Source organism: Camellia sinensis, chromosome 13, assembly GCF_055761805.1.
Source record: "Camellia sinensis isolate YWXY chromosome 13, ASM5576180v1, whole genome shotgun sequence".
Classification (NCBI taxonomy): Eukaryota; Viridiplantae; Streptophyta; class Magnoliopsida; order Ericales; family Theaceae; genus Camellia; species Camellia sinensis.
In genome coordinates this window covers 128,918,853-128,946,093 of record NC_138973.1, presented here as the reverse complement: position 1 = coordinate 128,946,093, position 27,241 = coordinate 128,918,853, and the positions used below count along the sequence as shown (strand labels likewise).

Genomic DNA, 27,241 nt, shown 5'->3' with positions numbered 1-27,241 from the left:
GCCCCTAATTTGACCTGGAAGTATTTTTACCAAAGCATTCTTCTTAGCCTTGCAGAACTAAACAGTGCTAGAAATGGTGTTCTTTTGTGTTAATTGTCTCCAAGTATTTCAAAGCATGCCTAATGTTGTTTGCTTGCCTTACCTTACTTATGTATGATTATCATGGACTATATTTCCTCTCTTATGTTTGTCTCATGCTCTTTTATATTACCGAATTACCGGATGTGACTAACTCGCTTATCAAAATATCTAATAAACGGGAAATGAAAAGGGGTTGATAATGGGTGATATTCACACTAGTGTTTCGGAATATTTATACATATAAATGACAAGAATTATGATGAAATTAATACCAAATGAGTTAAGTCTTGCGCAACCGGTCTATGTGATCCCCTAGGATGACACGGATGTATTCAGACTCTACGCGGTGTTACAGGGTGTAATCGAACCCTATGGTATGGTACGTGCAAGGTGTAAGCGAACCCTAGGCACGATTTGAGTATAAGCGAGCCCACTTGTTTGACCGTCCCTTTTGAGATCCATCAATGTCTCTGACTAGTAAATAACCAGGAGGTGGGCATAGGTGGTAAGGTCTGCAAAGCAGCAAAATTGGGAGTTCTGAGTAGTCCGGTGTTCAACCTTGTGGTTGGGTAGGAGGATTTCTTTGGGAGATTCTAAATGTCTAGTCTAACTACTAATTCATAGAACCTTATTGTAAGATTGTATGTTATGTTACCCGATTTGTTTTGTGTATGGTTGATTGGTTGATAGAAGATATAGGGGTGTGTGTGTTTTTACTGGGCATTCCACGCTTATAGCATGTCATGCCAGGTGAGGAAACAATTTACGATGGAAAAGGTTATCCCGAAGGCAGTCAAGATGAAGTGTTGGAGCCGTGATTCACTTGAAGATTTAGACTAGTAGTTTTTTTTTTTTGACAGTGTTTTGTAATTTTATAGTGGAACACAAATCAATTATATATGCTATAACTCTGCTTATATGTGTATATTAAAATATTTTGGTTATCTATCTTGTGTGAGGTGTATTTTGTACATCCCTTTTATGGTCTCGAATTTTGGGGCGTGACAACTAAAACCCTTTACCTCCACAATTATTGCCATAACCACCACCATCATTACACCATGTCGCTGCCTTCTTTTTAACCATCGCCACAACCACTCTCTCTCTATCCCCACCACCACTGTCAATGACACTATAGGCACCATTGTTGCCTCCACTACCACCAACTCACTATCACATATAAAACTGAAAATTACAATTTAAAAATAATAAATTGTAAATTTAATATTATACATATATACAACTTGTCTTAGTTTAGTACTTAAATTTTTATCAACCAGTTTTTCAACTTAAAAAATTCAGAATTCAATTGTCAATACTTAATTTTCAGTTTTATCAAACACCACCATAGTCACTCTTTGAATTTTGGGAGTACAATGCTAGGCGCAGATTGTGCTTGCACGATATGTTAAGAACTGTGTTTTCCTCATGCACACATTTAACATGAAAGAAAACATGATCAAAAGACTCAAAACTAGGAGGATAATAAAACATTTCCAACATTTTCAAAGAGGACAGGGGTGGAGACAGGCTGGACGGCTTATTCAGCTCCCAATTAGTGTTGTATTTTGGGGGATTTGGTCAAAGACCTCTCATAATAAAACTTTAATGCATTAAGGACAAGCACAAAAAGTTTTCCTTAAAAAGTCCAACACATACCATTATTATCAAAATATTAAACTTCAAAATAATATAACTTTCGATATAGATGTCGGTTTTTAATAAAATTAGCATTTTTAAAATTCTCTCGTCAAGATCTTTCAAATAAGATCCATGTTGACTATGAAATTTTTTATTAAAAAATAAAAAAAAATTATAACTGATGTAAACAATAACAGTATCATGTTACTTTGTTTGCAATAACATGTTACTCTGTTTGATAGTTACTCTAGCAATATTGTCCAAGGAAAAAAAATAAAAATAAAAAAATAAAATAAAACAAAACAAAAAAAGATATTTTACTTTGTCCTTACTCAATTATGCGTTTTTCCTCAGGGGATTTATGAAGAAAAATAAATTGGGCTGTCTTTTTCACCAAACAAGGGTCCAATGGAAGGATTTTGGCCAAATTTTCCTTGTATTTTTCATAAAACACTGATTTTTGCATTTATTATCTTCTTGTTTTCAGCCTCCACTAAATTTGGTAATTGACCATATAGAATGAGCAATCAAGAGAGAGAGAGCATGTTCAATATTGGCGACCCCCTTAACAAATAATGCATCGTATTAACAACAATTAAATACTTTTGCATGCTGCTAAGGAGAAAAAGTAAAGGCAAATAAACATTACCAAAGCATGCGATGTAGGAAGTAATATGGGAGAACACAAAGGCATTGGTCGGAATCTCTCTTTCATGGATCTAGGCCGGGGTTCATACCCAACCCTTTTGTCATTTCTGCATGAAAAGAACAGAAAATTTTAACCAGAATTTATAGCAATTATTAAAACAGGTAAATGAGCCAAATAATTTAATTTTATAATAACATGAGAAAACAGGAAAGTTTGATTACTAGATCATAGATTACAAGATTACTAGGAGAATCTTGCATCTAGAAGTGTTACTCTGGCTAGTACCAAACCATTCTCCTATGAGTAAGCATATCAGTTGGCACTCATTTTACCAGTTTCCGATATTCAGACAGCCAAGCACATGATGTTCTCAAGGTTAGCCAACTCAACAAAGCCCTTTCCCTCCTATGGTCAACCACAATCTTGTTGCATGCTTCACACTGTGTAGGATTACAATTCAGATAAACTACAGTCTAGTTAGTTCAACCAGAGGTACAATAATTATATGCCGCCATCACTGAATCCACTGATTCATCCACCAGCTAAACTCAAGAAATCCTCCAAAGAAAAACAAAGGAAAACAAACAACAAAATTACATGTTAACACAACCCTCCAATAGGCTACAATCAGTTTTCATTGCTCACTATGCAGTGCTATAATTTCAGATAAACCAGTCTATTTAGTTCAACCAAAGGTCAGCCAGGTGCTTATAATTACTATTATTATATTCCACCATCGCTGAATCTACTAATCAATCCACTAGATAAACTCAAGAAATCCTTCCCAAAAAAATAAAAAATATAAATATAAAATAAAAAATAAAAATAAAGGAGACGAAAGAAAGAAAATAACAAAATTACATGTGAAACACAGCCCTCCAATCATAACTAATAAGAAACAAAGTTTAAAGGGTGCTGAAACCGACACCCAAAAAGATGTCAAACAACAGATCTTATTCTATAGACCACCAATAGCATTTTATTTGTCTTCAAAAACTCTTGCATTTCTCTCAAACCATAAAACCCACGATACAACTCAAATTGAGCATCAAAAAAGGCTAACTTTTAACAAATAATAATAATAATAATAATAAGAGGGATCAAATTTGATTAGTCTGAAACCACAGTAGCTATATATCGAAATTTAATGTAGTGAAGTTGAAACAACCTTTTTAATCATACTGGTTCAGATTATAAGTATTTTCATGGCCCTTCCTAAAGTAGAGATTAATTTAATAAGATCATCACAATGATTGATAGGCTACAGAGTCTCAACCATTGTCTATATAAATAGACGTCGCAGACTTACTTTGCAACCTACAGGCAGCAGCGTAAGTTACACTTTAGATTAATTTTCATGAGTTAGAAACATTATCTTCTAAGAAGGATAGGGAGTGTAAGAGGCTTTAACGCATGGTTAATTGCAATGGACAGAATGGGAGCAAAGCCTTAGCGGAGCAGTTCGTTGAGGGCACTGATGTCGGCAATTCATGTAAGAATATTAGTGCGGAATTTTCTTCCAAAGGGCTTGAACAGTCAGATCCAGGAAAAAGAATATTGTCAAAAAAGCTTGTTTTTGCTAGTGCTTTGTTTTTATGAAGATTTTAGGAAGTAAATCAGAAAAGAACACCCAATACTAAATCTGTCATTATTATTGGTAAAGCGGGTGGAGAAAAATGTTAGAATAGGAATATTTTATTCTTATTTGGTTGATTGATGTAATGTAATGGCCCATAATTTATGCCTCATGGCACTCCTATAATTACTCTTTAGTATCAATATAAAAGGGGATGAGGTCTAACTTATTCCCTAACTCTTTCTCTTCTCTAAACCTACATGGTATCAAAGCCTCAATAGGAGAAACCTAAGCACAGTCACCTTTCTTCCACCGCAGGACTGCCTAGGCCACCCAGACCCTTGCCTGGGACAGTCGACCCCTACCCAGGCCAACTGAATGAAGTTCCTGGCCATTCGGCACTTACCTAGGCAAGCTGAAGCTTCCTCTGTCCTCCTCTAGGCCTGTCGGCAGCCCTAGCCTGTCATTCTAGGTCTGTCGGCAAACCTGGAGGCCTTCTCTGCCTTCCTCTAGGCCTGTCGGCAGCCCTTGGCTGGTCGACGAGTGCTGTCGTTGCCTTTGTTGCCTTCGTTGACTAGTGCCTTATAAGTTTGAGTTCTTCTCCTTCGTCTTTCTTTCTTCTCTATTTGTTGTCTCTTCTAAAAACACCAAAACAAAAACAAACAAACAAACAAACAAACAAAAAAACTTAATTATGCTTGCATAGGCGTAGTGGTGTCTTTCCTTCTACTATTATCTTTCAGATTTGTGATTGGCATTGTGTTTGAGAGTTAAATAGTAGAATCTCTATGGCAGATTCCCTTAGTGAGTCCACTACTTCTCAGCCACCTAAGAGCGAGAGTTCCATTATCCCTACTACTATGACTGATAACCTTAACCCTGACCTTAAGATCACCACCTCTCTATTCAATGGTCAGAAGTATCTAACCCGGTCACAGTCTGACTATTTTTTTGAAGAGCAAAGGGAAGATGGAGTATGTTGATGGAAGGTTACACGCACCCAATATCACGGATCCTAGTTATGACCAATAAGAGATCACCAACCCCCTAATCATGGGTTGGTTGATCCATTCTATGGTACCTGAGATTGGAGAGGGCTACCTGTCTATGGACACTGCCTAGGATATTTGGGTTGCTGGAGCTACTACGTACTCTAGGAAGGGGAGCTTCTCACAAGCTTTTGAGTTACGTAGCTCCATTGAAAGGTTGGTACACAGTGAGATGACTATCCTCCAGTATTTTACCTTCCTTAGCAATGGATGGAAGCGGCTTGATCACCTTCAGGATTACAAGCCTATCTGTCCCACTAATTATGCTGGTTACCGAAAGTTTGTGGTGCAAGAGCGGGTCTTCAAGTTTTTGGAAGGCCTAAATGTGAAGTATGATCCCGTTCGGAGTAGAGTACTCGGTATGGATGTGCTTCCTTCTCTCTAGGAAGTCTTTGCTTTTGTGCAGAATGAGGAAAGTCGCCGCTCTGCAATACTTCCTTCTGCTACTACTGATAGCTCGGCCTTGGTTTCTGCCCCCCTTGCGATGGCGACCGTGTGACCTATGGTTCTCGTCCTTCCTCTGAAAAGGATAATCTTTTCTATGACTACTGCCGTAGACCTCGACACTAGAGAGACTTGTTGGAAGTTGCATGGGACTCATTCTGGTGGCCGAGGAGATCGTCCTAGTACTCGAGCGCGGAGGTCTAGTCCGTCTAGAGGCCGAGGGGCCAATGCTCAGGCACATCTTTCAGACACGGTTGAGCCACCATCTTCCTCTCCAGTTGTCTCCCCTGCTGCTGATGTTTCGGGATTATCTGCCTCGGATTTTGAGATTGCTCTTCGCCACTTGCTAGATCGTCAAACCTCCACTTTTGCTACAGGTGCACCCTCTTCTTCCTTTGCCAATTCAGGTAACTTGGCTTCCTTTCCATGTGCATTGCTATCTCATACGACTATACCATGGATTATTGATTATGGTGCTTCTGACCATATGTCTGGCTCCTCTAATTTATTCTCAGAGTATAACCCCTCCTCAAGTCAAGAAAAAGTGAGTATTACTGATGGTACTATTTCGTCTTTGTCAGTAAAAGGTTTAATTCATGCCATCTCTTCCCTTCCTTTGTCCTCTGTCCTATATGTTTCCAATTTTAGTGTTAATCTTTTGTCTTTGAGTCGTCTTACTCGTGATTTAAATTGTAACATGACGTTTTTTTCCTAATCATTGTCTTTTTCAGGACTTTATCACGAGGAAGAGGATTGGCAGTGGTAAAGAGCTCTGTTATCAGAATCTTACGATTCGCGATTCGATTCACGATTCGATACGCAATTTTTGCAAAATCGATACGAATCTATGAGTGAATCTATTTTGGAAGTGAATCTCTAGTGAATCGCACGATTCACAATCGATTCACGATTCGATTCACTTTTTACGATTCATGCAATTTTTGAAATTATTGTGTTCGACATATTTTCGACTCATTTTTTCCATCTTTTTAGTGAAAATGACATAATACAACTTCTAATAGTATTTAATACCAAAATAACCAACATATATATATGATTTGTTATTATTTTAGTGATCATAGATTTTTTTATTCCAATCAGATTCAGTCAGACCTAACATATTTTTAACATTTCTTCTCATTTTTGTCCCCTTAAAAAAATTGTAATATATCTTCTAAAGAAGTTTAAGATTAGAGTTACACTATGAATTATCTATTACTATTTTATTAAATTGAATACTACATGTGTGAGGTCAGTTATACCTGTTAAAATGTTTTAGGCTTTAAAATAAAATATCCTAAATAATTCTTTCTTATTATTTGCTCACTCTTACTTAGAAAAGTATATATGCTTATTGTCCAAATATCAATATCGTTGTTAACTATTGTTACTTTAGAAATTAATAGTTTCTATTTGGTTATTACCCCTATTAAGAATGGTTGATAAAAAAATCTAAAAAAAAAAAAAAAAAGGTAAGATGGTGATTTTACATAGGAACCTTTGTTCACTTCTTACCTATTAAATTACGTGATTATTATTCAAAATAACATTTTTGTTGATTTAAGTCTAAATATTTTATATTCATAAGATACATTTAACATCTAAATGTGTAGATATATGTTTTTAAGTGATTTAGAAAAAGTGACCGAATCTTTACGATTCACGATTCGATTCGATTCACGATTCGGTACGAGACCATTTCGATTAACGATACGAATCCCGATTTGACAACTATGGTAAAGAGGAATACGGTCTCTACATTCTAGATCAGACGAACAAGCTGGCTTATTCATCTATTCAATTACCATCCACCACAGAAGACCTTTGGCTATAGCACTATCGCTTAGTACATCCCTCTTTTTTATTATTTAAGCATTTATCTCCTTCTGTTTTTTAGAAAAATAATGTGCCAGATTTTTAATGTGAGTCTTGTCAACTTGGAAAACAACACAGAGCCTCTGTTGCTCCTAACAATAAAAGTTCAGTTCCATTTTCTTTAATTCATTCTGATGTATGGGGGTCCTTCCCGTTTTGTGTCTTTAAACGGTCAAAAATGGTTTGTTACTTTCATAGATGATTGTTCCAGGGCCACTAAGTCATATCTGATAAAAGATAAAAGTGAGGTGTTTTCTGTGTTTCAAAACTTCCATAAAATGGTTTGTACTCAGTTTGGGGCGGTTGTCAAAATTTTGCGTCTTAATAATGGAGGGGAATATATTGACTCTGATCTTGCCAGTTATTTCGCCACTCATGGCATTGTTCATCAAACTTCATGCACTAATACCCCTCAACAAAATGGTGTTGCAGAATACAAAAATCGCCATCTACTTGATGTGGCTCGTTGTCTATCTTTTGAGATGCGGATTCCTCGATCCTATTGGCAAGAAGCGGTTCTTACCGCCGCTTATTTGATTAATCATCTTCCTACCCAAGTCCTTCAAAAACAAACACCTATTCAAGTTCTGTTCGAGTCTACGTCTTTTGGGTTCTCCATTCCTCCTAAGACTTCTGGCAGTATTTGCTTTGTCCATAATCATTCACCCACTTGTGGTAAATTGGATCCTAGGTCTATTAAGTGTGTTTTTCTGGGTTATTCTGCAACTAAAAAGGGTTATAAGTATTATCATTCTCCCACTTGCAAATGGTTTGTCTCCATAGATGTCACCTTCTTTGAGTCTTGGTCTTACTTTCTCACCTCCCCAGTGTCACAGTCATCCCTTCAGGGAAGCCTTGGTGTGAAGAGATTATTCCACTACCACCAGTGGTTAAACAGATTGAGAATGATACACCAACAGTTGTTTTGGAAAAGGAAGCAGACAAAGTTTATGTTAAGGATAAGGATAGACAGAAAGTCACCTGAATACAAGAGACTACTTTCCTTCCTCTACTGCCAACTTCTTCTCCAGATGAGTGTCCAAAGTCTCTTCCTCTCCTGAACACCAGGAAATTCTGATCCTAATGCTCCTATTCTTGAGTTTTCAGATCTTGATGTTCCAATTGCTAATAGGAAGGGAGTTAGGTCATGTACTCAACATCCTATTACTAATCAAGCCTCTTATTCTTATTTGTCTCCCTCATATAAAGCCTTTCTGTCTAAGATTTCTTCTGTGAGTCTACCTACCAATTTTTAGGATGCTCTCTCTATTCCTAAATAGAAACATGCCATGATGGAGGAAATGAGAGCTCTCAGCAAGAATAACACTTGAGAGTTAGTGGAGTTATCCAGAGGCAAAAATCCGGTTGGGTGTAAGTGGGTATACACTATGAAACATAAAGCAAATGGTTTCATAGAATGGTACAAAGAAAGACTGGTTGCAAACGGCTTCACTCAAACTTATGGGATAGATTACCAGGAGACATTTGCACCGGTTGCTAAGGTGAACTTTGTGAAAATACTACTCTCTTGCAGTAAATTTGGATTGGCCACTTCATTAGTTTGATGTGAAGAATGCCTTCCTTCATAAAGATTTAGCAGAAGAGGTCTATATGGATATTCCCCTTGGTTTTACTGATGCTAAGTCCAAAGGTAAAGTATGCAGACTCCAGAAGTCACTTTATGGGCTAAAGCAGTCTCCTAGAGCTTGGTTTGAAAGGTTTGCCAAGCTATGCAGAGATATGGGTTCAAGCAAAGTCAAGTTGATCACACTTTATTTGTGAAACACTTCTCACATGGTAAAACTACAGCTATTTTTGTTTATTTTGATGATATTGTTCTGACAAGGGATGACGTTGAGGAGATTCCTCGGTTGAAGGAATACTTAGATAAGGAATTTGAAATCAAAAACTTGGGTCAATTAAAGTATTTTTTGGGCATTGAAGTAGCTAGATCCCAGAATGGTATCTTCATATGTTAGAAAAAGTATGTACTTGACTTACTAAAGAAAACTGGGATGCTTAGAGGTAGACCATGTGATACACCTCTAGAACCTGGCCAGAAACTAAGTGAGAATCAAGTGGGTGAGCTAGTGGACAGGGGGAGATACCAGAGACTAGTGGGTAAGCTCATATACTTATCCCACTCACGTCCAAACTTTGCCATTGCAGTGAGCGTGGTTAGCCAATTTATGCATGCTCCTAGAACTTCCCACTTAGAGGCAGTTATGAAAATCCTGAGATACCTAAAGTCTTCTCATAGAAAGGGTCTCTATTTCTCAAAATATGGACATCTCAGTGTGGAAGCATTTACTGATGCGGATTGGGCTGGGTCCGTCACTGACAGACGGTCAAGTTATGGATATTGCACATTTGTTGGAGGCAATCTAGTCACATGGCGAAGTAAGAAACAGAATGTGGTTGCTAGATCTAGTGCTAAGGCAAAATTCAGGGCTATGGCTCAAGGTGTATGCGAGTTGCTATGGATGAGACTATTGTTGGGAGACTTGGGGATCCATCAGACCGATTCCATGAGGTTGTACTGTAACAACAAGGTGGCAATCAACATAACTTATAATCCAGTTCAACATGACAGAACCAAGCATGTGGAGATTGATACACTCCATCAAGGAAAAACTCACTAATGGCACCATATGCACTCCATTTGTGAAGACTAGAGACCAACTAGCAAATGTTCTCACCAAAGGATTAGGGAGCAAACCATTTCATAACATTTTTAACAAGCTAGGCATGAAAAATATCTTCGCACCCGCTTGAAGGAGAGTGTTCGAATAGGAATATTTTATTCTTATTTGGTTGATTAATGTAATGGGTTGGGCCATACTTTATGCCTTATGACACTTTTGTAATTACTCATTAGTATCAATATAAAAGAGGATGAGGTCTAACCCATTTCCTAACTCTTTCTCTTCTCTAAACCTACAAAAAAATGGAAGTCAATGACTGAGGATGAAAAGACACATTTTGTCTCAAGGGTACAATTTTAAAGTTATCAATAGATGGGATCGAATGTTATTTGGGTTGTAAAAAAGCGGTGTTAGATCTCTATTTTGTACCTTTTTCTCTTTTTTTTTTTTTTTTTTTTTTCTTGGTTGCATAAGAGTTGTGTCCCATCGGCAGTTCTCTAACACAATTTTCTTTGTTGCTAATCAATAGGGGAAAAAAAAAAAAAAAGAAAAAAAAGAAACATATCCCATAATACTCCAACAGCAAATTAGATAGAGAAATATATTTTAATATCTGATCAAGTGAATGCACCAAGGCAAAGTGGAAGAATTTTCTTCTTTCATTTTTTATCTAGGGTAGAGGAAGAAATTACATTTAAGGAGAAAATTGTGGCATGGGCAAGCCCCCTTTGTTAAATTTGTTTCATATTAGTGCATCTTTAACATTTAAGTTCTGTTTTGCATTTGAATTTATTTCATTTAAGTTTGATTTTAACGAGACGTTCCGCTTAGGAAACTCTTTAAGCTGTTGATGGAGTGATTTCACTGTAATCTGATTTCACATAAAAGGTATTTTTATGAATGCATTTATATTGCTGAAAGGACTTTACAGAAGTCAACATAGAAATTTCTTTTTTTAACACAGACGCAAGTTTGATCATGGAGCATGGTCAAATCACTTTCATTTCAACACTTGGCTTTCTTGACACTACTATCCCATGGAAGTTTTTCTAGGATTCTACTTGCATGTCTAAGGGTTTGTTCCATGAAATCAGGACACTACAAAATGCTGCAAATGAATGGCTCCAAATCATTCAAGTAGTTATTCAAATAAAGTTTCCGCAAGGGTTTAAGATGTTACAAACTTGTTTACTATGTGAGGGCTTATGGCTTCATCAGCACCTCAAAGCCTTTACCACCTCTCACTCGGATTTGGTACATGAGCACCATCCAAAGCATTGACCAGATTAGTCAAAGATATTCTCCTAAATTTACATTCAAAAAAAAATAAAAATAAAATAGAATAAATAAATAGACCATAAACAAATCTTGGATGTAGAGCATAAAAACATGAGAAGGGGTAAACTGGAATTTCAAACACACAACATTTGGAATTTCATCAAGCCTTCATCTGAGTCCCAATTTTATTTTTTTGTTGGTTTTCCTAAAGTTTCATTTTTGCTTCATTGAGTTTTATGAGTCACCGATATTTTGATAATCTCAAGATTTATGGAGATGGACATAAATGGGGGTCAGTGATAGATTTTTTTTCTAAATTACATTCTATTTTGGATTAAATTGCTTTATTGTATCTAATGTAAAAGCATGGTATTAGTACTTAAATCTCTAGGTTTTCTGCTTCTAGTCTTTAGTCCACCTAGTAGTAGTAAGCAAGGCCTACTAGCCTGAAAAGTTTTAAGCCGTATACTTCAGTATGAGACTTTCAGGTTGCCGATGGATAATGCAATCCAACCACATTGGGATTCTAGGTGAGATTCATATGTCCTTTTTCATGTTCTTCTAATCCTTTGCACGTAAATACCATGCCACTATCTGCAAGTCACTGTTTACAACCCAAAGCAGCACCCATAATCAACACCAAAACCCTTCCCTACAAAGCTCTCACCAACCATGATTGTCAAATTCTTACGATTCACGATTCGATACGAGTTTCAAGCAAAACGATTAAATTCGTGCAACTGAATCTTAATTTGAGTGAATCATACAATTCAATTGTGATTCACGACAATCCTTTGCGATTCACTGCAATTCAAGCAATTTAGTTTTGTTTGCATAATGCATGAAATGGTGTCGATTTCACAAAATTTTTAAACAAAAAAAAAAGACATTTATTTCATTTTTAATCTAAAAAGAATAGACACGGACACGGACACACTGGCATGCTAATTTTCAAAAAATGCAAGACACGACACGTGGGGGACACGCATGAAATATATAATTTTATGTATTTATTATATGTTACATATATGAACATATCATTCAAAAATAATAAAAAATGTAATATGACACTAATTCCAATAAATTTACATGATTTTTGTTTTATTATTGGATCTTAAGTTGTTTTGTTCAAACTTATAATTAGTTTCACATGTGTCTAATCAATAGACACGTGTGTTTAAGCGATACACACGTGTGTCCTCCAAGTGTCCAAAGAGTGTCCGAATCTTTAAAAAATATTAAAAAAATAGGACACGTTTTAAAGAATATCAGACACGTGTCAGGGAAGTGTCCAAAGAATGCCGGTGTCCAACACGGATACCACATGGATACGTCACCTTCTTAAAAGTGTCCGTGCTTTTTAATTTTTAACACTATTTTTTTTGTACATATATAAAATTATATAATATGCTAAATAAAGTGAATCTTATGATTCACGATTCACTATTTTAGCAACACGATAAACGGTTTGCCAACAATACCATAAACCCTAACACTTTCCCCTCTTTGACTTTCAAATCAATATTCCAAATTCTAAGGATTTTTCATCCAGAAGTTCAAACAACTAGAGCTCTGAAATTTCATTATTTATTTTTTATTTTTTTGATTAGCAACAAAAGAGTATTTATTGATAAAGAAAATGAAGGCATAAGGCAAGGACAAGAAGTCCTCTTACAAGTAAAAAAAAAAAAAAAAACCACTATCAAACAAAACAAAAGACACTAAGATTCACAAACAACTCACCAGTCATTGGAAATCAAAAACAGCAAGACCCCTTCAAACCTAGGAGCGACATAAGCCCAAAATAAAGCCAAATGACACACCCTATCTCATAATCAATCCAAGTCTGCAACCTTATCCTCAAACATCATTGCATTCCTTTCCAACCAAATAATCCAAAAGATAGCAAATACAACACAATACCACAATGTTTTTGCTTTCTTGTCACCTCCAAAGCACCGAAAATCAATTAAGAGCATTTGAGCACTAGCACCTAGAGCAACCGAAAAAGAACCAGTCAAGTGAAATAATCGATGCATATGTTCAATACCACGGGGCAATCCAAAAATAAATGATTCGCCAATTGCAACTAAAAATCATAAACCCTGAAAAATCTCTTCTAACTTAAAAAACCCTCCACCTACCAGCTCTCCATACCCAAAACTCACCGCAAAACCAACTATATGCTGCGTAACTCAAAGCTTTCTAGTTACGTCTTACATCACTCGTCCAAACCTAGGATGTCTACCTTCTTCAAGACACGTGGATGCTAGAACAAAAGGAATAATTTGTAACTAACTATACAGGACTAAGGAAACTATATGGAGTTTTCGGCTGCATACTTTCCTGGGTGCCTAGGTCTTAACACCTTGGATGCAGACCTCTTGGTCAGGAGAAAAGCGACAGTGGTAAGAATATTAGCATTCCATCCAAAATTAACTGTCTAATATGAAATGCAAGGCTCTTGTTTTAAAGTTGCTGTTAATTGCCAAATGTAGAAGAAAATGTTCCACCCAGGAAAGGGGAAATATGTTACTTAACCTGTATCCTGTGACCTCACATTTATCAACCGCACAAAAAGTAAAGACATAAGACATGAGCTTTAAAAATCAAAAAGAGAAAAAAGAAAGCTTAATTGAATTGAGGCACGTACACATTAATCTCAACAAGGCGAAAGCTACTGTCAGCTCCAGCAATGCATAATACCAGTGGATCATTCTTATCAGTACGCAAAGGCAACCAATCAAGTTCCAGTACAAGGGTTCCCGGAAATTGAGGTTGTAAAAGGGAATTGGCTAAAGGGTCCTGTGAATCCTGCATATCACAACCATGTTATAAAGAAATATCCTCCATTAAGTGCGGACAAAAGGCCTTCATTTTAAATCAATTCCGGCTTCAACAAAATATGCAACTTCCACGCACTAATTTTGAATAAGCTCATTTCAAAACTCAAAAATATTCAGGAATAGAAAGCTTAGTCCAACAAATGAACAAAAAAAAAACAAACAGGTTACTAGAATATCAAAATATGTATATAGATATCAATATATATGTTGCGGTAAATTAGAGGAGCACTCTTTTTCCTTTCTTTACTATTTCAAAGAGGCTTCAGTTTCAATAAGTTGATGCATATGCATAAAGTGATGGTTTCCTATTCAGGTTGGCAATATGTGTTTCAATGTAACGAGTCCACTTGGCAAATGCTAAGATCACCTATTACAAATTACATAATATATATGCAGATGGTGAAGATAACAACCCATGCCCATGCATGCATGCACACAGGCACACAAATGAAAGACAGAATGAAATTAGTGCCATTTTTCCATCTTACAAGATCAAATACAGAAAATGTATTGTCATAAAACAGTACAGCAATACGCCCACGGCTACAATCTCCAGGAACAACAGGTGAAAACTTGATTCTCCGGATTCCTTCTCTGTGAGTGTTAAATGATGAAGATTGCCCAGTTGTCACATCCCACCACCGTATGTTTCCTGACCTGTCCCCCATAACCTAAGGAGTAAAGGTGTCATTGCCTCCAATCATGGACAGCTTGAGTAAAATCAAAATGTTGCAGTTACTAAACAATTAATAATTTTGAAATTTCTGGAACATACCACATGAGGCAAGCGGTAAGCCATGGCTGTAATCAATCCATCTGATGCAACAAATGAAGAAGAAGGCCATTTCGGTCTGCAGAGAGAATTTTATAAGAATACAATCTAAAGCAATTTATTAGTTGACATAGTAGCAATTAACAGAATGAACTCAAATTGAGAATTTAATCAGTTGTTAGGTATTGGATATGAAAGAAAACTATTCTTCCTTTCTCTAATCAAAGAATAAAAAAATTAAAGGAAATAAAAACACAGCAAATTGGGTCCAGATCAATGCACTATGGAGTGCTAGAAATCCATCAACAACATAGTAATTAAGAAGGATAATAATTGCTCCACTCATTCATCATACTAATTTCTTGTTCCATCTTTGACTGCTGCAAAAACTATGCAACAAGTACTGAAATGGGCATTCATTCAACAAAGAATAGTGGGCTATGCAACAATGGCCAAGTTCAAGTACTTTCCAAAATAAAAATAATAAATAATAAATAATAAAAAGAACTCTGCATCTTGATAATTTATGCTTCTGAAAGAAAAAATAAACATGTCAGAGGACAATGAGTGATCTTTTTGATATGTACAAAATATTCCAAAGAATGAACCGCTGAATTTTTGGATCTTCACTTTGCCTCTGCCATCATTCTTACTCTAGGAACCAACACTCTGATACCACTTGTTATGGTATATATGATTAATACCAAACTCTAGGACTTGAGCAAACAATCACACACAATGAATCTAAAACAAAGAAATAAAAGAACAGGAAATCAAACTCACAAAAGCAACACAAGAGATTTACATGGTTCACCCAAATCACAGGTTATGTCCACGGAGTAACTGCGGATTTACAAAGATCAATATGAAAGGAGTTACAAGAGTCTCTCACACTCAATCTCACAAACTATCTCTACAATGATCTATCTCTCACTCTCACTATTGTGCATCTCTATCTAAGATTACAAAACTAATGAATGAATTAAAAAACATAGAGCTACATGGGTGTAATATAGAGCTAGCCTTAAACCTAATCCTAAATTAATAAGGAAACCAAAACCTAAAATACGAACAAAAACCTTAACCAACAAGGAAATAGTTTAGAGTCCAAATCTAACCAAACACTAATTTCTTTGTTCCCTTGTCTTGTTTCAGGCTCCACCAATACTAGGACCGGAGGGGAAATGTCTATAGAATATAATAGACACGAAGACGAAGAAGAACTACTATAAATCTTGGGGGAGAAGCTTCAATTCCACCAGCAACTAGATCTAGAGATTATCTACAATTTGTATACCTAAAGCAACAAATTCGAAAAGATTAAGTTCTTTCCAAGCCCAAAAAAGCCGATCAGGTAACACAAATGTGGCACTGATGAGGACTGGAAAGGCAATGAATGATAACAAATTGAAGAGTATAAGAATTTTATTCTATTTTCCTTTTTTAGTTCGTTTCTTATTTGTAGGGTTTTATTTTGGAAAAACTACAGAACAACGGGAAATAGGTAAATATTTACCAATCAGTGGAAAGTTTTATAGAATTACGTTACAAATGAGAAGATCAAAAGCTATGTAGCATGGACACGGACACGGGACACGACACGGACACAACACGGACACGCAATTTTTCAAAAAATGGGGGACACGACACACTGGGGACACGTTTAATATATAAATAAAAAGAAAATCATTAATTCTTATACAATTACAATAATAATAAAATTAATAAACATATTTTTTTTAATAAAATGAGTTTTTTTAAATAAAAATAATTTATTTTATAAATTTTAGGTTTATAAAAAAAATACGGATAAAAAAAGAAAGAAGAAAAAAAAAAAAAAAAAAAAAGAGGGAGAGAGAAACAGGATAAGAAAAAGAGAAAAAATAAAAAAAAAGAGAAACAATAAAGGAGAGAGAGAGTGAAATCAAAAAGGCTAAGATAGAGAGAGAGAGTCAGAAAAGCAGAGACGAAAGGGAGGAGAAAAGGAAGAAAATGAAGCGAAGAAGAACAGGGAAGACAAAGAGAAGAAGGAGAAGAAGAATACCACCTCCTCAGCTTCTTCGATTGACAGGTTAAGCTTCTTCCTCTCCCTCAATCTCTCTCTCTCTTTCTCTGTCTCATCTCCTCCCTCGATCTCTTTCTCTCTTTCTGTCTCCTTCGATCTCTTTCTCTGTCCCCTCTGCAACAGTTTTCTCTCTTTCTCTGTCTCCATCGATCTCTTTCTCTCTTTCTCTGTCTCCGTCTCCTCTGCAGCAGTTAGGGTTCTTCGATCCATTCATGCGTGTCCGGAAAGTGTCCCAGCGTGTCCATGGCATGTTCGACTGAAAAATTTCAAAAAAAAAAGGGGATACGTTAGAGAGAGTGTCGGACACGTGTCTACTGCGTGTCCGTGTCTGTGTCCGACACGTGTCCGACACTCGTACGTAAAGCCTAGGGATGTGTCGGTGCTTCATAGATCAAAAGCATTACGGATACATAGAATCTTGTGTTGCTTTAGAACCATTAAAAATATATCGACCATACCTTCAAAATAAGAGCAAAAAATAAAAATTAATTACTTTACATTTTCAAATTATGTTTTTTTTAATAAATAAATAAAAACTACTTTGGCAAAAATAAACACAACAATTATATTTTTCAAATTATCAAAAATTACGTTCGTTCCAAAACAGAGAAAATCATATGAAACTAATATTTTTTTTCCATTTTATTCACCAAACTAGTTTGACATTTCTTTTGAAGGGGAAAAAATAAATAAATAAATAAATAAAATAATTGAAAACTCAACCAAATTGTGCCCCAATGCAAATCATTGTGTTTGGTTTGAGTTTTCTGGATTAAGTTTTTTGAAAATTGACTTTTTTGGTTTTTGTGTTTTTTTGTTTTTAGTGAATATTTTTTAAATTTTAAACATTTTTTTTACTTTTTTTGATGCACCTTACTTAGATGTATCTAAAAAGTAAAAAATTTGTGAAAAATATTTAAAAAAATTAATAAATACATAAAAATACAAAAAATGTACTGAATTCTTGTATTTTTTTTTTATATTTTTGGTATTTAGTGAATTTTTAAATGATTTTTTTTACAATTTTTTTACTTTTTAGGTGTATTTATGTTAGGTGTGTCTAAAAAGTAAAAAAAATGATTAAAATATTTAAAAAATTCAGTAAAAACAAAAAAACACGGAAAATAAGAAAGTAAAATTTTCCGAAAAGTGTTTTGGAAAACTGGAAACCAAGCAAGATGAATGCTATTATAAATTAGTTTTATGGATAGCTTTCTAAAAAATTACAATAATTTATATATTTTTAAAATAAAATTTTATTTAAGAGATAATAAAAATTACCCCCAAAAAAGGTAAATTTTTTTTTAAATGGCACTAAAAATTAGGCCCCCCAAAAAAGTCACATATTTTAGCACAAAAAATATTTTTCGCTCTTCTTTCTAGAAAAACTAAAACTAATTTGGTAAAAAAGATAAGGTGCTCATCATTTTCTTATAATGGGATATTTACGTAGGTTCTAATAAGTGGACTTATTATCCAATAAGTCCTATAGTAATTAATGGTGTTTTTCATCAAACACTATTAAAAAAACATCACTAATTATTAATTTTCAACGACGGTTTGAAAATTTTTTCACAAAAAATGTCACTATTATAAGTTTTAGCAACTGTTTAAAAAAATCTTTACAAAAAAAAGTCACTAATTTTCAACTTTTAATGATAATTTGAAAATTTCGTCACAGAAAAACGTCACTAATTATAAGTTTTAGTGACAATTTATAAAAAACCGTGACCAAAAAAAAAAAAAAAGTCACTAATTGTCAATTTTTAGCGACATGCTAAAAATCATCACAAAAAATTATTTTTAGCAATGATTATATTAGAACTTATTTTCAATAGGACTTTATGGGAATTAAGTCCAACTATTATGACCTATTGGTAGTTTACCCTCATATAATTCTATCTTTGGAATGAAAATAAATTTTGAAATTTAAAAAATATTTTTGACATTTACGTTCGACAAATAAAATATAAATTAGTTTTAACAAAAATAAACATTAAAATATAATACAACTTATGCATGGATGCAAGTTTAATTTGTACTCAGTTGCAAGTCCAACTTGTGTGGACCTTTGATTTCCCAACCTTTCTACCTAGATGATGGATAGCCACCCGAGTTTAGTTGCTAAAGAGAGAAATTACCTACCAAGTTATGGAAGTGAGACTCGATCCAATTGAAGATTTTCTATGCATGGCTTTTCTTCGAGTTGGTCAGTCTTTGCCAGTAGTGTCATCCTCCCCGTTGGCTATAGGGTTGTCCCTCAATGATGTGTTCAATTAGGCTATAGATTCAATCAGTCGATTTCATTGATTTAATCCGGTATAAAGACAATTTCACCTATATTGAATCTAAACATCAAAATAGCTTATATAGTTATGATTCAATTCAAGTCCACTGACTTTTGATTGAGTGAGTTCATAGGTGCATTTGAGTGTCCCGAAGGGCTTCTGTAAGGGAGTGAAGCTTCTGTAAATATCGTGAGCTAGATCACAAAGTTGAGCTAGAAGGTGCCTTTTTTATGCTATCAAAGTACCTCGCAATCTTTTATCCGTTGCCAGGAAAGTCTCGTTTAACATGGCTTGTTGCTTCCAAACCTAGTAGTTCATGCACTTGGAGTAAAATTTGTTCTATCATCAGGCAACCCCACCAACAATTAAAGGCTCAAAATGGTTGAGTGGAACTACTAGCCTCTTCCTCTCTTCGAAGAACTGTTGACGAGATGGATACAAAGAGCTACCAATAGGGCCAATGAGAAAGCGGCATCCCTTATTGATTGAGCTAACAGAGGGCTTTGAAGGGATCATTCTCATCTCATTGGAATACACAAATGGGATCCCGCTCTCAAGTCAATTTGAGATTTTGTGTTCATGGTCCGTCAGTATAGGTGTTCTCATTCCGGATTTTTTTGTACCACCTAAAAAGGCACGAGACAGGAGAGAAAAGGATCCATGTATTTGTAAGTGGTATATTCGTAAAGGATCCATGCAAGTGGTGTCCAAACATAAGATGTGAGGTGAGGGTAAAATGGTAAAAGCAACTCAAGATTCTAGGTATTTGTAAATATTACTCAATATTCCTTGTATTCGTAAATATTTTTCATCTTCTCATTTGTAATGTAATTCTAAAAAACTTTCCACTGATTGGTAAATATTACCCTACTTCCCACTGTTATTTAGTTTTCCCTTTTATTTTTGGTAACCTAAATTAGGGTTTCTAAGGGTGCCTATAAATATGGCCTTATGTGATAGATGCTTAGATTGATGGATAGTGTGATAACCCTAGTCCGTATTATGCTAATTAATCTTAATTATGATTGTGACTATGTAATTAATATGATTTTGAGTGATATTTATATGAATATATGTGGTTTTGAATTTCTATCTGTTCACCGTAGAAAAATCTGTTTGATTATCTGCTTTAGAATTTAAATTGAAGGCCTTATCGGCCACAGAAACCGAAATTGACTACACCATTGCGATTGGCAAAATTTTTAGAGCCTATGGTGAAATTTAATTGAAACTTTATTCGGATCAAAACAATTAGATTCAGAACGATTAATTAAGCACCATTACTTAATCATAATCAAATATGATTAAGGAAGCTTATATAAAGGGCTCTATTACACTTAACCCCATTCTTATGAGCTCAAAATCTGAATTAGCTCTCTTGAGAGAGAGAGAGAGAACCGACTTTGAGAGAGAGAGAAGTCATCTTTGTGCATTTCGGCTCAAGAGTTGTGAATTTGGAAACTACACTCAAGAATTAACTATAATTAGTGGAGATTGGAGCTCTTAGGTAACTAAATTCATAAGTTTGAGTTTGTAATTTTGTGGATTCAAAGTTAGATGGCAATTTGAGAATATAATTTGAGATGTAATTGATGAATATGGAGCTTGTATGTACATGCATGTGCATAATTGCCATGAATTTGTATAATTAAGCACGATACATATGATCCATGAAGAATTTGATGTCAATTCATGCCTTTGATCCTCATCTACATCATTTAAGTTGGAAATAGGAGTTGTATCCCACATGCAAATACAATTCAGAGGTATGAGTTTTGAATACATGAATTTGTTATGTTGGAAATAAGTTTGGTGTAATTTGGGGCATGCATGTAATTAATTCATGAGATTTGAGCTTCATAATGTGATGAATTGGTGTTTGTATCATGTTAGTATATGTACATGAGAACTATGGATCATAAAATGCAAGATATATTGGTTTGAATGCAAGTTTGAGCCTCGAATAGAATTCTGGAAAACCCAGAATTCGGCATGTCCGCTTGAGCGAGGTAATGGCCGCTCGAGCTTCAAATGCCAGCTCCCAGCAGTTTTGCAGACATTGTTGTCCGCTCGAGCGGGGAGAGTCACGCTTGAGCGTCCAAGGCACATGTCTGACCTTCAGCTCGAGCGTCCGAAGTCGCGCTCGAGTGTGAATGTAAGGCAACCAGTACTTTTGCAGACCATGGGGGTCCACTCGAGCGGCGAAATCCACGCTCAAGCGAGGAGCCCTGTTTCAGAAACTTTGTAAAGCTGTTTTGTGTTTCATTTTCCGTTCTCTTTCATTTCTAAGGACTCTTAGGCATATATTAATCATTGTAAATGAGTTAAAAGAATAAGAAAGAAGCCTAAGAGGGATGTATGAATTAAGAACGGATTGAATCGTTTGTGACCCATTATGTTCATGAAATGTGAAGGGTCAAGCACAAGGGCAAACCATTCGGCAGATCACTGTGAGTAATATCTTAGTAAAGATATTTTGAAGTATGTTATTTGTCCTATTGCTTCTTCCTATAAAAGTCTTGTAAGCTTGTTAATTTGAATTGTGGACAAATATCTGTTATGCTATCGATCGGGCCAAAGGCCGTTGGATACGAATAAATGGGCCAAAGGCCGTCGGATATGAATGATTGGGCCAAAGGCCGTCGGACATGAATGAATGGGCCAAAGGCCGTCAGAAATGAATGGATTGGGCCCGAGGCCGTTTGATATGTTTGAATCTGTAGTCACTTGATACACTAAGTAGAAATATGAATTGGGCCCAAGACCGCTTGATGTATTTGTTTCAAACTCCGTTCATGTACTTTCTTTATTTGATATTATTGTTTTCACTCACTCTTATTCATGTGTCTGTAGGTAAGCCAAGAAACATCCAAACACAGCCTCAGTGAAGTATGTGAGAGACAGTCAGAGTTTTGAGGAGTCAGCCCTCGTGCCTCACGCATGAGACTTGTTTTCATCCTTTTGTCCTTTTGTCCTTTTGTATATTCTTGTTATGATTGGCGAAAACATTGAATTACTTTTGTATATAAGTTTTGTTTGGCTGACTGTATAACTAAAAGTTCCTGAACATAGATTAACTCTATGGGTTTGTGATGTATGAGTTATTATAAAATATTTTTGGAATGATTTTGCTTCTTCATGTAAGCACAGCTTTATGGACAAAATTTTCAAGTTGCTTCCGTTTGGCCACTTAACTCTGATGGAGTATATTTTACTTGGTTTGAGGCTGCAGGTAATCCCTTGATTACTGGCCAGTTATGACCTTAATCCACAAGGCGGGTTCGGGTCATGAAGATAGTGATTGTTAGGTCTCGTTTGGCAAGTGGCTTTTTTAGTTAAGAAGCGAAAAAGTTACTAAAAAAGCAAAAAAGCCAACAACCTATACCAAAAAGTCAAAGATTCTTTTTTCTCTCTACTTTTTGCACATCTTTTCGTAAAAAACCAAAAAATTATCCCAAACATACTAGTTTTTTTTATATCATATTTTAGCCAAAAAGCCAAAAAATACTAAAAAAGCCTGTTCCAAAACGAGACCTGAGAGTGGGTTTGGGATTGTGATCCCCAATTATCTCTTCTTCATTGTTCTTCATTTTTTCCACTGTTGGTCAATTTGTTGCTTGCTCTCAACTGCAGAGAGGCTTGCAAGCACTAAAAAAAGAAAATAACAAAAAAAATACTACTGCTAAGATGAAATCACTTGTCCTTCAGCTGTAGTGGGACACATACTTTCGAACAAAAGAGAACCTTTCTCAAGAGTAAGCAGATGCAGTGCATGTGGCTAAACAGTGAATGGAGTTTAGAATAAGGGAATAATGAGTCAAGTTTGTCATAAGAGATATTGCAAATAGGTACATTTATGAGATGGATGAGGACTCGTTTTGCTACAGAGGTATCATATCGTATTGAGGATGCCTTGAAAATCTTTCCAAGCTAAGCCACAAGGGATAAAAGTTGTTGGTTGAAAGCACGCAGGTAATAAATGGGCTTGTTCTCAAAGGCAAGGTGGAAAAGGCATTGTCAACAAAAATGCCCATCTACAAAGCGCCAAGAAACACTAGTAACCCAAGTAATCACTCTAATGCATGTTCTTTGACTAGATCAATGCATGTATAAACCCTAAAAAGCTCCCAAAGAAGAACTTTCATCTTGACGTGATTAAGTGAATGTGTATTTGTATTTGGGACAAGGGGAGCAGATGAATTTTTCCATCTCTACAGTGAGGATCTCTCTCTGTATATATATAATATATATATGACAACAGTAGTTTTAAGCTATCTAGATGTGGCAATTGTTGCCAAGGTGTAGTCAAGTTGCAATGCCATCAGCACCATTGATATGGATTACCAATTTTACAGGCATTATGAAGTGTACATTATTCTTCATTACTGTCTTCCCTAATCCTGTACAATTAAAACCTGTTGTGAGATTATTAGTCGAATCCCATGCACAGTCCGGCCAAACAAAGGTGGCATATGTGATTCTATTTCAAGCATGGACAACACTAGCACACACATGCACATACAAAAGCAAAAATAACAAAGTGCGACAAACATATCAAGTGAAACACTGAAAAGGTGAGACTTAAGAACAATGGACAAATATTAAGTGGTTTATAGTTTACATTACCTGTGTTGGCAGCAAGCAAAAATACTAGAACAGAATTTAACAATCACCATTATCTCAATACCCAAAACTATTGGCCTCCTAGTGTACCAACTAGTTGCATAAGAGGAAATTATACCTGAAGTCTCGGATCCTTCGTCCATGAACCTCAAATACACCTAGTGCACCATTTACCAGAGCAAATGCAAAACTCTCAGAAGAGTCATCCTGTGATCCATCTGAGCTCATGCTCTCTGCAAATAGAAGTCACTTATATGCATGAACAATTTTGTACATCCAGGAAGATCAATTATATACCTATTGATCAACCACAGTAAATAGCATGTAGCATAACAAAGTCAAACAAGCTCACTAGAATCGATTGAAGATGCTTTTGTTGGGGAAGATGTCTCAGCAGTTGTCATAGCTGTACGATCTTTGGATAATGACCATTGCCTAGAAGGTCCATTTTGAACTGGCCGTGGAACTGTTGGCAGAGTCCATTCTAATACAGTGAATGGAAGAGCTAATGATCTAAGCTACATGGAGCAATAAAAAATAATAAATATCTAGAAGAGGATTAAATACTTTTAACAAAACATTAGGCAGTCTCATATATGTGTGTATACATATTTGTACCTATGTCACGTGGACTCGAGTATGAGTATCAGGTGCGATTACGTGTTTAAGCATCAAATTTTCCTAAAAAGCAGATTATGCATCCAAAAAGTTGGGTGCGGGCACAGGCATGTATCTTAAGCACTTGTATATATTGTATTTGTATAATATTCTTAGATAAGATGTTATAAATTATTTAGAAGAAAAAAAAAATGATAAATTATAAATTATTTAGAAACATAATTCAAATTAAATGGGATTTGAGAAAAATATGAAATTTATATATTCCATTTCTATGAGAAGCAAGAAATGTTTCTTTACTAGCAAATGTAGACATTTTCTTCTTCAAACATCTTATAAAATTAGAGGATCCAAGTGTCTAAATCGGGGTATGCGACACATCTCCCACACACTTACCCTAGTCATATCCAGTGAACCCATTAACATAAATTTTTACTACAAATGGCAAATTCACTGATGAACCAAATTAGGAAACTCCAGATGAAATACATTAACATATAAATTTACAAACAAAAGGCATAGTTACTCAATATCAGAACATTTAAAAATGAAAATGACAGCTCTAAAACCTCCTTAACCAAAATTTTAGTGTGTGACCAAAATTTCATCCTTTTCCAACCAAAAATATAAAAATCACAATTTCAATTTCATAGCTTGAAAATTGACAACTGACAAGCATTGGAGCATGCAATTGAAACAGAGTAAGATAATGCAACTACCAGACCCTTTAAATCCATTGACCTCACAGACAAATTTGGAGAGAGAGAGAGAGAGAGATTATTATTCACAAAACAAAACATAACATAATCTGCTTGAGGTGATTGATTTGCTTGTTAAAGGAGAAAAATATTAGTATTTATTCACAAATAAGGAAATGAAGGCAAACTAAGTTACAAGAGATCCTTCCATTTCTACTGCATTCAAGTATTCAACCACTTTGCTATTTCAATCCCATAGAAGTGCACCCACGTTGGAGTCGCATGAACATGGTCATGTTCTATCATGTCCTTTATTTTCTGGTTGCAATGGAATCCTAAAGATGTTTGATGCTATTTCTGAGGTTCTTTCAACATTGTACGACAATGGAAAGAACAAAGAAATTGCCTATACGTTGTTAAATACCTATCTCAAGTAAGGACTTTTGTCATTTGGTGCAGCCTTTTCCTCTTAACAAAATCTACCTCTAATATGTATCAATTCAAATGCAGTGCCAGGCATAGTTAGACAGGTTACAAAAACATTGGCAACTAATAGGCCTGTTACCAGATTCCTCCATATCATGTATGGAAAACCTTCAGAAATAATTGCATTTCCAAAATGTAGTTTTTCCTAAAGGAAACATCAGAAACTGGATTAACTGACTCGTGTTCTTTGGTTTTCACTTTTCATAAAATGGCCACCAGCAGATGAAAATTTTTAACCCAATGAATAAGATTAAATTAAATCAAGGACATAAATAAACCAGTTCCTTTTCCCTACAGCTTTCTTGAATTTATTTGCTTTTTAATATCCTCTCTATAGAAGAATCCATAATCTTCCATTAAAAACAGTTGAACTGCATTACTTCTGGCTAAGAAATCTCATGATATAGCTTTTTTCACAAGAATACAAAGGACGAGGAAAGAGAGTCTTGTCCTCTCTAAATAACAGATGAAACTTTCAAATTACAGACTACAACAGCAAAGTACAATTAAAAACAACTATCATGAGAAGAAAAAAAAAAAGTAAGATGTAAAGATCTAGGAATTGCATGAAAACAGTGCAATTTTCTTAGACAGCACATCAAACTCATGTTCAGCCTTATCACTGTGACACATCTCCAACAATGCCAGGAAAACGCAAGTTAGATGTGTTGGCTGTTATTCTAAAACAGTTAATCTCTAGATTAACGTGAAACGAAAATTTAATGCACCAACCTGAAACAAAATCATAACTCAAACTTGCTCTGTTCACCCGAAATGATATTAAAAACGAAAGAAAATGATTATAAAAAGAATGATTTAGGTTTGAGAATGTGATTTTAGATATGAAAGAAGCCACTTGATGTAAAGATGCCAAATATCAGGTTTGTACCCAATCTATTCCTCCCAGTACCCACAGGCGTTTCTATAAAAATCTCGCAAGAAGAATTTTTCTTCAACAAAGTGCAGAATTTACTATTTGCCAAATTACACTAGTTTAAGTAGTTTATTTCATTCCGTTCAGGGCATCTCCAATGCACAATTGCTATATTGGAATGCTATTGCTAAATTATAGCACCGCTACAATGTCAGAATGTCAAATTATAACAATCCTGCTCCAATGCACAAATGCTATATTTTGGCAGAATCACTTTTCCCTCCACTTTCACCCTTTCCAGTGTCGACACCACACAACTCAATTTCATGACTTTCCAGTCAATTTTGATGTCATGAGTTCGTGTCGACACCACAGCTCAATTTCATGAGTTCCCAGTGTCGACGTTTCATAGTGACAACAAAAATAAAAACTAAAAAAGATTTTTTTGAATTTTAAAAAATTATTTGCGCTTCTACAAAAAGATAAAATCATATAAAAATTATAATTTTTCTGCTTTTGTTCATATTTTTTCACCTAATTAGTTTGTATTTTTTAAAAAAAAATTTCTCCACTTTTTTCCTCTCTCATATTTGCAAGTATGAATACATACTACATATATATATATATATATATGTATGTTTCTTAGTGTACATGTGAGTATAGCAAATATTTTGTTTTGTTGATAATTTTTTTTTTTTTTTTTTTTTTTCCAGGAAGAGAGATGAATAGTGGT

The 27,241-nt window shown here is 35.2% G+C and overlaps 1 protein-coding gene across 1 annotated transcript in view; it reads right to left on the bottom strand.

Moving 5' to 3' along the window:
- The window catches only part of LOC114264508 (Transducin family protein / WD-40 repeat family protein), a 64,084-nt gene that overhangs the window by 19,590 nt on the left and 17,253 nt on the right, over nucleotides 1-27,241 (bottom strand). Inside the window, exons 7-12 of the mRNA XM_028205144.2 lie at nucleotides 24,185-24,350; nucleotides 23,951-24,065; nucleotides 14,860-14,935; nucleotides 14,573-14,755; nucleotides 13,892-14,052; nucleotides 2,372-2,477 (exon numbers count right to left, since the gene is read on the bottom strand). Of these exons, the coding sequence (XP_028060945.2) occupies nucleotides 2,372-2,477; nucleotides 13,892-14,052; nucleotides 14,573-14,755; nucleotides 14,860-14,935; nucleotides 23,951-24,065; nucleotides 24,185-24,350 (807 nt within the window). The remainder of the gene's footprint in view (nucleotides 1-2,371; nucleotides 2,478-13,891; nucleotides 14,053-14,572; nucleotides 14,756-14,859; nucleotides 14,936-23,950; nucleotides 24,066-24,184; nucleotides 24,351-27,241) is intronic.